Below are 13,119 nucleotides of genomic sequence, written 5' to 3' on the forward strand. Positions count from 1 at the left end.
ATGTTAAAATTATGGCGGGAACATCAGAGAGTAAGCTGCACCTAAATTAAGCAATCGAAAAATTAAACAATTCTTGGTTTCATAAGATAGCCGAATATATTTGTAAATTGTGACCTTATTTCATTTCCATTGTTTCCAGTACTACGAAAACATTATGCAGCATAATTCAAATAGAATTACGCCTTTTAAAAGACGGCGAATCTTAACTTGCGAAAATTCCGCACTCTAAATATTTACAAGCTGGAATGCATAAAACTAAATTCCCCCATAAATCAAGAAGCCAGCGGATAGCAACTACGTACTTAATGTAAATGTAAGCGGCAACAAAGCGCCGACTTATCGTTTCAAAAAGAACCCAGCATAAACAGGCTACACCGACATGTCGTCAATTTTTGGAGGTCTAGGTGGGACTATATAATGTCGGTAAGCCCGGCTAGAAATCACAGCAGTTGGGGAATTTGCAAAATGGACAAATCGCCAAGTAAACCAGGATCGCTTTTGCTACTGTTTTTACTGAGCATTTCTTTGGGAGATTCCATGCCCCTGGAGGACATGGACTCCCAGGAAATGATTGACTTGACCGATCTTGGGGATACTGTCTTCGGCAATCCGGATGTAGAGACCACTGGAGCTTTGGTCGAGGCACTCGATGTGGAATCATCGCAGAATCCCGAGGAGCTGGGCACCTACCACGAAGGTGACATCCTGATTCCACTCAGCTACAGGGACGCCCGATCCAATGGCACCCGTAATGGAATTTTGGCGCTGAGCTCCCGCTGGCCGGGCGGCGTCGTGCCCTACGAGATCAAAGGACCTTTTACAAGCCAGGAATTGGGGAACATTAACCACGCTTTTAAGGTGAGCTTTCAGTAATACCCCTATTGAATTTGAAACTTATAATTCGGATTACAGGAATACCACACCAGAACATGCGTGCGCTTCAAGCCCAGGACCACCGAAAAGGATTACATCTCCATTGGTAGCGGAAAGTCTGGCTGTTGGAGCAGCATTGGGCGCTTAGGTGGTCGCCAGGAAGTGAATCTGCAGTCGCCCAACTGCCTGCGTACATACGGCACTCCGATCCACGAGCTGATGCACGCCTTGGGCTTCTTCCATGAGCAGAATCGCCACGAACGCGATTCCTATGTGCGGGTGATGAAGGACAACATTAAGCCCGAGATGATGGTCAACTTCGAGAAGTCCAGTTCCAGGACACAGTACGGCTTTGGCGTGGAGTACGACTATGGCAGTGTGATGCACTACTCACCCACCAGTTTCACTCGGAATGGCCAGCCCACGTTGAAGGCACTGCGGGCCACATTAGATGCCAGCCAGATGGGTCAACGCAAGGGTTTTTCCGCCGGAGATGTGCGCAAGATCAACGCGATGTACAAGTGCAAGGTATAGATCACATCTCCATTCGAAGCTAACAAACAGTATTTTGACAAACATAAATATTTATCATCAACAATCAATTCGGTTTACTGAAAAAATATGTCTATGGGTATAATATTTGGTTAGATAATTAACATTCGCCTATGTGCGTCGTATGTTGTACTGCTCCGGGAACTCTCACGCCATCACATCCTAGTGGTACGGCAGGTTCTTATTTGTCTCAAAGAAATAGTTTCCCTGCATATTGAGCTCCTTGCAGATCGTGGAAAATCTTCGGATGGCGTTGTAGGTGCCGAGGTTACTTCCATCTTCACGGGGAAACACAAAGCATAACAGAAGATTGTATATATACAGCACGGCAAGTGTCCGATTGCATGCATTGGGTGGTGGTTAGTAATCCGGATGATTCACTCCAGTCAGCGGATGGTTAGTGGGGACGCGCCTTTTGGATGGTGGCCTTACCTGGGCCCGTAAAACCGGCACCCGTCGCATTTAAATCCAGATTCATGTAGAGAGCCATGTTTCCTGTTGATCCGTGCCGAGACCGATTGTTTAGGAAGTCCCGGATGTGCTGAACGATCAAATCGATGGCCACTGAAAGGAAAAGAGAGGACAATCAGCTCACGGGACATTTGGTAATATTAAATCGTAATGCTGCACCATCGTAAGCATTGCAACTCAATGTGGAACAATCCACTTACCGTGCTGCTCCTCACGAGCTCCGCCGATCCGAGCGGTCTAGTCTAAGCCCAGGACTTATTCTAGCTCTAGTTAGTGGGATCTATTACCTAAACGCATCTAAGCTGGGCGGCATTTTCTGTTATTTGTTATGCTACTGTGTGACTGAAGTAAGTGTGCCTTACAAAAAACTGGTTGTGTACTTACTAAATGAAACACCGATTTATCTTCACGCCTTGTTAGGCTAATGACTGTCTTCCATTTGTGTATTTGAGACTGCATTAAAGTGTTTAAAAGGGACGCTATTCGATAACACCAAAGTCGCAGGTTCCGACTTCACAGATGCCCGGTACTTATGGTACAAGAACCTAATATTTAGTAACCCATTGATTTTTGGGGCTTAATATTGCTTTAAAACTAATATATAGTTAGTTGTATTAAGTAGAGGAATTCATAGGAACATCTATGTAAAGTATATGACCAAAATTTATGAGTTTAAGGAATGAGTTAATTATGAGTCCATAATGTTGCTGATACTGAAAAAATTATGCTTAACGTTAGCAAAGCTACTTAATCGCAAAGTAGTTAACACATATGATCAGGAGTTCATACAAAATAGTTTAGAAATTCAAGAAAATGTTGCTTATAAAACTTAATAAAGCTATTGCTTATAACATTCAAAGTATCGGGCATCAGAATATAGATACAATAGTTAGATGTGTAAAATATGTGGTTTGGTGAATAGTGCTTAGATCCTCGGAATAAAGCCAATTGAGGCACCAGGGTTAAGTTTTAACTGTCGAATTTTGTATAACTTAGGACTGAAGTTTGACTGGAATCGCAATCGCTGGGTTGGTTTGGGTTATCTTGATGAACGGAAACGAGCTTACATACACACTACCATGTATTATTGAACATTTGCAAGAGTAGATACTAAGTAGATACTTTTCAATCTTAGGACTACGTTAATCGGTTACGATGAGAAGACCAAATGAGAAGCGATGCCGGCGCTCAATAATGGACATTTGCCTTAGTGTGCTGCGCTGCCACGAGTTTCTATAAGTTTCATTAGCTTTTGGACTTTTGTTTTTTGGCAATTAGTACAAGCTCAAGACGCGGCGCTAGGACGAGGAATTGGCCGCCTCAGAAGCGAGTTTATATTTGCGTTTAGTGATCTCGCTTCATGCTAGACGCCGCTACCCTGACTGTGTTGCTGTGCTGTGCGCTGTTGGTAGTGGCGAGAATCTCCCCGATATGGTGTACAATAAGATCAATGGCAACTGCAAGAGATACAATAAAACAACAGGAACAAAACGAAAACAACGAAAAAATAGTAACGCAAGAGATACAATTAACAGAGATGACGGAAAAACAAATAGGGAGTAGAAATGTTGATAGGTATATAGTACTTATTGATATGTAAACCTCAAGCAGTCTGTGTGATAAGGGTTTGTTGTCCCCAGACGGATTAATATAACCAGAAACAAAAGAACCATTGCTAAAACTATGGTTATAGGCAACCAACTCAACGAAACACTACAAACGCTTAATGTGTAAGAGTGTGTATTGTGGAGGCATAGAAAGTAAATCAAAGTAGATAGAAGTGTGGGTGGTGCTGCCTCACCTGTGTTGTCGGCGCCTCGTGGTATAATAACGTCAGCAAACTTTTTCGTCTGAAATGGGCAGGGTTTATTAGTTACGTTGTATGGCACATGTGGTATGGGTAAACTTACGGGCGAGCAGAACTCCTCGAAAGCCGGCTTTACGAAGGTCATATACTGGGTAAGCACAGCATCCAAATCCCGACCACGCTCATTGATATCACGTGGCACTAACGAAAGGTTTATTATATTGTTTATTTCAGATCAAGCAAAGCCACAACTTACCTCTTCTGGCCAATCTGGTATCAGAGTCCGTGTCCACGAACAGCTTCATGTGGAACAGTTCGCGTATCTTGGGAAAGTAAAATACCAGGATGCCCTCGAACAAGACCACATCGGCTGGGTAGATAACCAAAACATTTTCAAAGTCGCTGAGGGAAAAACAACATATTATTAGAACTTATGAGATAACACTTCAGTATATGTATATAAACGACACTTACAGCGAGTTGGTGCGATAGTCGTAGCTGGGTATCTCCACTTTGTGGCCCTTCAGGATGTTCTGAAGCGTGCTGTACATGAGCTCCTCATTGAAGGCATCCGGATGATCGAAGTTAAAGAGGCCCTTCTGGGCCTTGGCCTTCTCGGCGGGCGTCAGCTCGCGGTAGAAGCTGTCCTGGCTGATGGACACCACCTGGCGCTGCGTGTGATCCATTTCCGCCTGGCCAAGTTGCTCCATGATCTTCATGCACACAGTGGACTTGCCGCTAGCCGTTCCGCCGGCCACGCCGATCAGGAACGGGGACTTGACCTCGTCGTTGGCTGCTGCTCCGTCGCCATTTGGCAGTCGCAGCGTGTCCGCGTTTCTCAAATCTTGCATTTCTCTTTTACAATAGTAAAATAAAATGCTTCTACTTCACGCAACAGCTGATTACTTTCGAGATGGGATTACCACTGGAATGGTATCGGTAAGTCCAATATCGTACCCGCTTGGAGGCGCTGTTATCGATATTCCGGAAATGAAGCGTTACCACGCTGGCTAAAATTGCAAAAGACGTTACTTTTACCTAATTAAGCTAATTTTAAAACATTCGTGAACATAACTATTTGCCAATCTAATTTTGTGACTGAGCAAATAGACAGTGCAAAATCTACACATACATGGACTGTGATAACGCCGGCGCGTTGAGATTTGAAAACAATTTACCAGCGCATTGGAATTGGAAATATTTGCACAGCTTGGCTTTTTGTTTGAATGCCTGAGAATGTTTTTTTATACTTGTATTTGCATAGTAACTGTTTCTGTATTACCAACTTGCTGGCGGTAATATGCCAGTGTCTTTTTAAAGCCCAACTATGAAGGCTGCTCTAGATCTCAGTCCCTGGAGTTTGTTTTACTGGCTTCTCCATAGTTTCTTCATAATTTCTGTGCTTAAGTCCTGTTATGCAGTGCCCATTGTCGGAGGTCGCATCGTATCAACCGTGGGCAGTACTTCACTACATTTTTCAGCTTAGACCTTTAATTTAAAGCTCCACTTTCACTTAAAGGCAGCACAAGTAAATATCCGTTCATGGTCTCATTGCAAGATGTAATCAGGGGAAATACCACGAATGGAGTTTCCTATCAGCACTTTTGCGGTGGAAGTCTAATAAGCGATCGTTGGATTCTATCCGCAGCTCACTGCGTTTGGAGGAAGTAAGTTGGGATCCTCCTAATACATTGACTATATCTAGTTTGCTCTTTTTCCAGAAACATTCACAACATTGCTGCCTTTATTGGCTATGAGAATATTGAAAACATTGGCCAGCTGGATCCATATGGTCTGGAAAGCGTCGAGTATATTTACTTCCAACCGTGAGTAATCACTTGAGTCAAGTTTAATACTCCCCTTTACTGGAGATTTAGATTTTGGAGAGATTCTTTTCTTAAGAGGAAATCTCTATAATCTATATCAATGTCAATAGCGCAGATTATCTTATATGGCAGATCCAACTACCGGAATGACATAGCTCTGCTTTATATGAAACGCCGATACTGGAGTGCTTTAGGCAATGGCCTACAGTACGCCCAACTTCCCCCACATGGCATGAAACCGGACCAAAATGGTATGATTATTCAGCACCCCATTTGGGTGAGATACTTATCCTTAGTTTCCATAGAATCCTGTCGCATCATTGGCTATGGAGCAACTCAGCATGCTGGACCCTGTCAGAAGAAACTTTTCGAGGCAGAAGTTCGCGTGATTGATAATCAAAAGTGCCGCGACATTATAGGACACATCTGGGCGCCACAGAACGGGGCAAATACGGTGTGTGCCCTGGGCAACAATCAGGACTCCTGCCAAGGAGATTCCGGGTAAGTCAGGGATTAATTGTTTAATTGTCAAATTAATTGTATCAAATTACAAGCGGACCCCTAATCTGTCCATATGGCGGCAAGGACTATATCTACGGCCTGGTGTCCCACGGACTCACGTGCGGCATCCAAGGCATGCCCAGCATCTATACAGTGACCAGGCCGTACTACGATTGGGTCCACCTACTGATGCAGTCCTAGATCTCTGGCGATCACGTATAAATAGTATATTTATTGTGCGGTATCAAACAGAAAAACATATATGAATATTCACTTAAACAATGCAGGAATAGCAGAAACTAACAACTTACGCTTAATTACTGTAGGTATTATATAGCTAGATTTATCTTAGACTAACTAACCATTTTCACGACTTTGCTTATCAGTTCTGTTTTTTCTTTAGAGCACTTCGCTCTCAACCATTAATAGTTTTCTTAAACGTGTTTTCCGATTGTAAAACATTTTAAATAGCGAAAGCTGCCTGGAGGTACAGAAGTTTTTAGGTGTAATAGCTATTTTGGTATTCCTTAAAAAGTAGTTAATCAATTTAAAGGGTTTCCATCTGCACTGCTGACAAATCGTGTCGTGGAAAATGGACCTTACCTACTGCTGTCATCACTGTTTCTCGGCCGGCTCCGTCGGAGTGGAGGACGCACTGCTCTCCACTTTGTCGGACAGCTTTCCCGTTCCCGTTTCCGGAAGTGTGAGAGTCAGGAGGCCAGCTACTAGAACGCAGCAGCCGCAAATCGTTGTTGGAATGTACCAGCCCAGAGCTCCGAGGACATCGACCACGTACGGTGCCGAAATGGAGCCCACATGGGCGAAGGTGGAGCAGGTTCCCAGTGCGGAGTTGCGTATCTGGGTGGGATACAGCTCGGCTGTATAGAGAGTGACCACGGAGTAGGTGGCACTAATGCCGAAGCGACCCAGCATGGCGAAGGCCACGATCCAGGTGGTGCTGCCGGCGGGCACAGCAAGGACCAGCAGCAAGGACACGCCCGTCCACAGGAACAGGAACATGGTGGTGAGGCGACGGCCCGTGAAGCGGAGCATTATCACAGGGACGAGATAGGAGGGTATATCCACCAGACCGGTGCCCACGATGTAGAGGTACCTGGATACCGACAGATTGGCGGCATTGAGAGCTGCAGGAAAAACTGAATGTCATAACCTATATATCAAAGCATAGAGTGCACCCACCCGTCACATAGTAACTCAGCGAAGTGACGCAGAACATGAAGTACGAGGCGAAAATCATCCTGCGCACCCTGGCATTGGCATACAGCTCGATGATGGACTTGAGGGGACCGTTCTTGAGCTTCTGACCAAAGGAGAGTGCCTCTTCCGGCTCCAGCTGCAATGGCAAAATATTCCATGAGCACTCCACTTAGCAATCAGATGCACTGATCGCAACATATGTATATGTTTCAGGGACGTTGCACTCACCGACTTCTTATCGCTGGCGACTTGAGATGGAGCTGCAACGGCTGGCTGAACTTGGTAGTGGCTGGGCTGCCTGAAGAGAATCTTGTAGACGCGATCATATCTTTGATTCGTGATCAGCCAGCGCGGGGACTCACACATCAAGCTGTGGGGAAAGTTCTGGGTTTCAGGATCGATTGATTTAAACGGGACTAGGATCACTCACTAGCAGTTTAGAATGAGCAGCAGCGAGGGAATGGTGAGAGCCAGTTGCAGATGCCTCCATGGCTGGATGATGTAGCCCACAATGGCCAGGATAATCATGCCCACCGGATAGGAGGCCGAGAAGGCAATGGACATCCAGGAGCGATGCTTCAAGCAGATGTTCTCCACAACTAAAATAATATACACAAGCTAATTAAAGAAGTACAAGATGTAGTGCGAACTCACTCATGGTAAATGCTGGATAGAACAGACCGGAGGAGGCTGCGCCCAGGGCGAAACGTCCTGCCAGGAAGAGGCTGTACCAGGGCGAGAAGGTACAGAAAAAGCTGCCCACAATGAAGAAGGCAGCGCCCAGGGTGAATGAGGTCTTGCGACCAAATCTGCAGGGAAACCAATCATCAGTTATCGGCATACCATTACCAAGGAGCTAAGCTAGACCCACTTGTCGGCCAGAATGCCAAAGGAGAAGGATCCGCAGAACTTGCCCAGCGAAATGGAAACCTGGGCGGAGGTACGCTGGATGCTCCGGTCGCAGGTGAGATCCCAGTCCGCAACGAAGGTGGTCTCCGGATGGGCGAACTCATGTTGTCCCTTCACGCGGCAGGACACCTCCGCCGGCTGGGCAATCTGCGAGAGATGGCTGGTGTAGTTCAGGGCCGCCTCGTAGGACATCTTGGCCAGGTGGCCATAGTTCCAGTCCCACACGGTGCAACCGCCCGTCTCCAGTCCCTTGCCGACGATCTCCCGCCTCTGGGCCAGCGTCCAGTTGGTGTCCTGCAGCTCCGGAATGCCGCACCACTGGTCATCGGGCAGGTGGCCCAGCAGAGTGTAGGACGAGACATGGAAGCCATTCAGTATGTTGGGGGTGACGCACAGGAAGAAGATCGCCCTGAAGGGTGAGACAAGTGCGTAGCAGTTACACCTGGTAATTTGCCAATTAGGTATATTTCACTTTGCTGCTAATTGGGCCTTGTTTTCGCTGATACTCGTTTCTCGTATCCGGATAAATTGTTTACAACACGCAACTCCAATCGAATTGGTGGCACATTGACACCGCCTGGCTAACTGCTCATCGGAATGCAAATAATAGCGCCGATCAAAACAACGGAGTCAAAACAAAGCTGTGAAGGTTGTGGGCGAAATATTCGGTGGTTATGGGCTATGTATGCTGATCACATAATCACTTAATGGCAGTTAGAGATTCGCCAGAGAGCATTCGTTAACCATTATACAAATCGGGCAACCGGAACGCTGTGCGCCTTATTTACATATCCGTTGGACTTTTATTTTCACGTGACTCCCCACCCAGCAGAAACCACGTAGTCATCAGCATTCAAGTCAAGAAGCAGTAGGACTTCCTCCGCTGAATCAGTTGAATGTCCTCTACTACGGAACTCAGAGATCATAGCAAATGGGACTGGTGCCATGGCGTCCATAGAGATCTGGGAAATGGAACCGGTACTCGAACCCACATCGCCCGATTTCAATTCACAAGTCTTATCAACGACGATTAAGCCGAGTGGAAATGTATGACTACACATATTTAATGTATATGCACACTGATATGCCAGATTTCCGTGCTATATTTAAACGCCATGCCGACGATCGCTCACATGACCGTTGGCCCCTCGACGGCATCCAGCTGGATGAGTCTTCGATCCCGGCCCGAAATCAGCACCAGGAAGCCCCTCTTCTCGGTGTAGCATACCTAATCGAGCTGCGGCAAAAAGCTAATTGATTTTAGCTTGAATTGAGCTGACCAGTTCAGTTCGTGGCTAAGAAGGGGGCTATAACTCATGCTCAGAGCGCTCAGTCAAGCAGAAAAAGCAATTAATCTGTGTTAGCCAGGCCAGGGGAGAAAAGTGCACCACCCTGAGTAATGTCAACGAATTCTAAACACCCAACCTCCAAAGAGCTGGTTCACTGCATTCATTATGAACTGGGTCAAGTGGAACGTGATTCGCGCTGAGTTGAAAGGTGCCTTCCTCAACTTCGATCGAATTATGGCAGAAACATGACTCCTTTACTCCAATGATCCGAATCAAATCGCCAGAAGTTGTAACCCACATTATCAACTGCTCCCAATATGCAGTATTTACTATTAAGTATGGCTGCTGGTGGAGTTAGCTTACCACACAAATGCGCCTCCACTGCCCACGACTTCCAGCTGCTTGGTGAGCAGATCCTTCATGCCCTCCTCGCTGATCGCCTCGCGGCTCTTCTCCGGATTCTCCTTGGATCGAGTCATGACCGCCAACTGCTACTTGGGGTGTTCTAAATCCGAATCCGCTGCGTTGATAATGATGTTGTATGAGGCGGACGAATGGTGCAGTTTGCTCGGGAGGATTTGCAGATTTGTCGCTGCCACTGAACTTGAATGGCTTGGCGGTGAAATCTATTTTCGAACTCGTGCAAAACAGCTCTACGGACTTGAATTCTGATACGGTCCGGGCTTAGGAACCAAGTGTGGTGGCTCCGATTCGCTGCAGTGCATTCACTTCGGGCGAGGTGCTGTAGATAAGAGCTCGATCGATATATATGTACGTAGCTGCACACTTTCACTTTCGCCCTCGACTGCAGGTCGCTATATTGCTTATATTTGTATTTTTTGGGAGGGCGCTTTGCTCCTGCAGCGGCTGTTCATCTATAGTTTCTGTATTCTGCGCCTATTTTCTGTTTATGTTTTTCAATTGGTAGTGCAGCACATGGGAGCGCTTCACTTTTGACGGACGGCGACACGTTTTCCTCGCTCTGCTTTTACTACGCGCTTGTTGTTTTCGAACCGAAAGCGCCCAAGTTAAAATAAACATGAAAGTGAAAACGAAAATGAAATGATATTTTTTCCGCTGGGATATTCTGTCCACTGCCTTGTATCTGTGGGATTCGATGGTGCAGCGCGTGCAGTTGCGTTGCCTGCCGCTCTTCGCCGATCTTCGCTACCAACTACTTGTCGCTTCGGGAGCGTCTCACAAACTAAGCCCACGGGAGGCCGATCGCAGCGTTTTGTACGCCGCCGCCGCCGCCGCCGCCGCCGCCGCCGATCCGATCCGATCCATTGGAAGATTGGGGGGTTGGGGCGCGGAGTGGCTGGCCAGGAGGAGGCACTGGGGCGGTACTAGCATCGCACTCGGTCAGTGCCTTAGCAGCGCCGACTCGCTCGCAATCGCTCGGCTCTATGCGATCCATGTACTCGGATCTATGTTTCTTACTTTTTGGATTCGGGTATTCGGCGGCATAAATAAAAAATATATTAATATTAAAATCACAGTCGCTGAGCGTCCAAAGGGAGGAATTCTTAGCGAATGTCAATAAGTGCGCACTCTACAAAAAACCCGAGAAAGCTCTGACTTTTTGAAACAATTGTATATTTTTGAAACAAAGCAAAGCTGTTTTCGTGGCAGCTGTTGTCCAATTTCCAAAATTAGTATAAGCGTATAATTGGACTTCAGATGTGGGCGTTTGCATAATTCCACGATTATTAGGGCTAATGCAATTACGTTTTTTGGCTACTAAAATTGCCATGCAATATAGAAAAACATGACATGACAGTTCAAAATTGTGCATATATAATTTACCACAGTATTCTGGCAAACAAAAAAAGCATTTCTCATTGAAAATGCGTAGGAATTTAAATACACTCCCGAACACTTGAACACATGGTCCCCAAATCCCAAAGATTCCATTACAATCGCGCTACCCGAACCCCGCGATATATTTACATTAGCAGGCCGTTTAGTGCTGTTGTCTCTGAATTTCATTACCATTTTCCCAGTGGCTTTCTTGATAATGTGCGAGAGTCGGCATTGTATACATGTTCTGTGTTTTGTGTTTTCGAGTTGCGCTATTCGAAATTCCCTAGGAGCAAACGCTTGGAGCGAAAAGAGCGCACTTCTGAATGGAATTGTGTGGCATACGATGTGGAAATGACTTTGATATTCTACTGAGTAGTTTGTGAATGAATCCGGGCTGGCATAGAGTTGGCAGTGAAACCAACTCGAACCGGAACTCTAAATCGCTGGGGCGGCACCGAACCAGATCTCTACGCAGTGATCCCCATTATCAGGTGATTCGATTAAGGTTAACCCGCCTTATCGCAGCGGGCGCATCCAGAGTCCTCAACTCTGGCCAAGATCAATTGAGCTCAATCAGTCGATCGACGTCAATATCTTAACTGCTAGCCCTGCGGCGGAAGATGGAGATTGACATTGAGGGGCAGGGTGATGGCCTGGGATCGCATTGTGGGGCAAGCTATCCAGTACGGCTATACGCGTAATATACCCTTTCCCCCATGCCAATTATGATTTCCTTTGTTACCGCATTCTAATTTTAGCCTCGCCACAATTGCCGCTCACTTGTTCGCTCGGCTTAATTCGCTTCCCAGGCGCATTCTATTCATCCGTAAGTACGCCGTACTAACGGTTCTGGCCATACCCCCATGTATTCCATACGAGCACACTCTAGTCTGAATTAGAGCTTTAGTTGGTGATGGCTCGTGGGCGTGCCTCCATTAGCAATTCGTTTGGGCTGGAACCCGGCCATCAATTCGGTTCCAGATCCTCATTGTTTTTCAAACGCACGTGCAGCTGGGTGCGGATGTGTACTGTTCAACTGCAAGACCCATGGGTAGCCACGATTCCGGCTTGTTTGCTCAATCCTATGCACTTTCAGGTCAGCGGTCCATTCAGCGCCAATCTAATAATATCACCCCATCAACGTAATCGCCCAGCATTCTTTATAATCTGATATGCTTTGTCAGAGGGCGATGTATTGCAATTTAAGGAGATTCAAGCCCAATTTAAATATAGCGCAGCCTGCAGTGCACAGCAAATAAAGATAGCTTTTTCCTAGTTGCACTTTATTTTAACTAAATTTTCAAAAGAAATATAACAGCGTAGAATTGCTGATTATAATTGAGAAACGCATCTGGAGCAGTGACTGACCTTATAATTAAATGCTTTTGCACATTAAAAGTGATCCACATTAAATGATCTGTGTGTTCCTAACTACTCACCCCCGCAGTACACATTCTATGGAAACCTTTGAGATGATAATTTCTACTTATAACGACAGCGTAATTTGCCCATCCAGGCGTTGGCGAAGCTTAAGTGAATGATTGCCCGGAATTGTTCACGAATTCATAGAAATCCAGCCGTTGCTGAAATGAGCACACTTAAAACATTCCAGCCGAAGGCTGATTTTCGAGACTAAGACTCCGACTAAGACTCCTCACTCAGGCATTCAAAAACGACACTTTAATTGCTGCAGATACAAATACTTGTAGGTGAGGTAAGTCCTTAGAACGCCCTGGCATAACCCAAGTTCAGCAGCCAGATGAGTCCGAGCACAAAGAAGCTGTAGAAGGTGACGTTGTAGAGATTGAGGCGACTGAGGAGCCCCCGGATTCTGCCGCTGGAGACAACGTCCTGGGCACTCTTTGGCCGC

At 46.2% G+C, this 13,119-nt stretch overlaps 5 protein-coding genes across 6 annotated transcripts in view; 2 read left to right on the forward strand and 3 right to left on the reverse strand.

Annotated features, from left to right (window-relative positions):
- The first annotated feature begins 181 nt into the window (after nt 1–181).
- On the forward strand, nt 182–1,466 carry LOC6554845 (zinc metalloproteinase nas-8). Its single transcript, XM_001981973.3, has 2 exons — nt 182–858; nt 913–1,466. The coding sequence occupies exons 1-2, from the start codon at nt 418–420 to the stop codon at nt 1,405–1,407; spliced, it is 936 nt and encodes a 311-aa protein (XP_001982009.2). The 5' UTR covers nt 182–417; the 3' UTR covers nt 1,408–1,466.
- On the reverse strand, nt 1,440–4,632 carry LOC6554847 (probable uridine-cytidine kinase). 2 transcript variants are annotated; one of them, XM_015153412.2, is made up of 6 exons: nt 4,178–4,632; nt 3,960–4,105; nt 3,807–3,904; nt 3,698–3,746; nt 1,858–1,989; nt 1,440–1,703 (listed from the first exon to the last, which is right to left on the reverse strand). In XM_015153412.2, exons 1-6 carry the CDS (start codon nt 4,552–4,554, stop codon nt 1,588–1,590), a joined length of 918 nt encoding a protein of 305 aa, XP_015008898.1. In that variant the 5' UTR covers nt 4,555–4,632; the 3' UTR covers nt 1,440–1,587. The 2 variants fall into 2 exon arrangements, with proteins under 2 accessions (XP_015008898.1, XP_001982011.1); XM_001981975.3 differs by lacking the exons at nt 1,440–1,703; nt 1,858–1,989 and adding an exon at nt 2,296–3,353.
- Nucleotides 4,633–5,003: 371 nt separating this feature from the next.
- LOC6554848 (elastase-1) lies at nt 5,004–6,282 on the forward strand. Its single transcript, XM_026983998.1, has 6 exons — nt 5,004–5,163; nt 5,223–5,370; nt 5,425–5,529; nt 5,662–5,780; nt 5,835–6,030; nt 6,084–6,282. Exons 1-6 carry the CDS (start codon nt 5,031–5,033, stop codon nt 6,229–6,231), a joined length of 849 nt encoding a protein of 282 aa, XP_026839799.1. The 5' UTR covers nt 5,004–5,030; the 3' UTR covers nt 6,232–6,282.
- On the reverse strand, nt 6,241–10,700 carry LOC6554942 (organic cation transporter protein). Its single transcript, XM_001981977.3, has 7 exons — nt 9,810–10,700; nt 8,120–8,566; nt 7,903–8,057; nt 7,679–7,847; nt 7,477–7,618; nt 7,231–7,384; nt 6,241–7,175 (listed from the first exon to the last, which is right to left on the reverse strand). The coding sequence occupies exons 1-7, from the start codon at nt 9,923–9,925 to the stop codon at nt 6,646–6,648; spliced, it is 1,713 nt and encodes a 570-aa protein (XP_001982013.1). The 5' UTR covers nt 9,926–10,700; the 3' UTR covers nt 6,241–6,645.
- A 2,207-nt stretch (nt 10,701–12,907) lies between these two features.
- LOC6554943 overlaps nt 12,908–13,119 on the reverse strand; it is a 2,055-nt gene continuing 1,843 nt past the window's right edge. Inside the window, exon 3 of the mRNA XM_001981978.3 lies at nt 12,908–13,119. This exon is cut by the window's right edge and continues 723 nt beyond it. Within this exon, the coding sequence (XP_001982014.1) occupies nt 12,972–13,119 (148 nt within the window). The 3' untranslated portion in view covers nt 12,908–12,971.

The sequence above is a fragment of the Drosophila erecta genome, unplaced genomic scaffold (genome assembly GCF_003286155.1).
Source record: "Drosophila erecta strain 14021-0224.00,06,07 unplaced genomic scaffold, DereRS2 tig00000000-arrow-pilon, whole genome shotgun sequence".
Lineage (NCBI taxonomy): Eukaryota > Metazoa > Arthropoda > Insecta > Diptera > Drosophilidae > Drosophila > Drosophila erecta.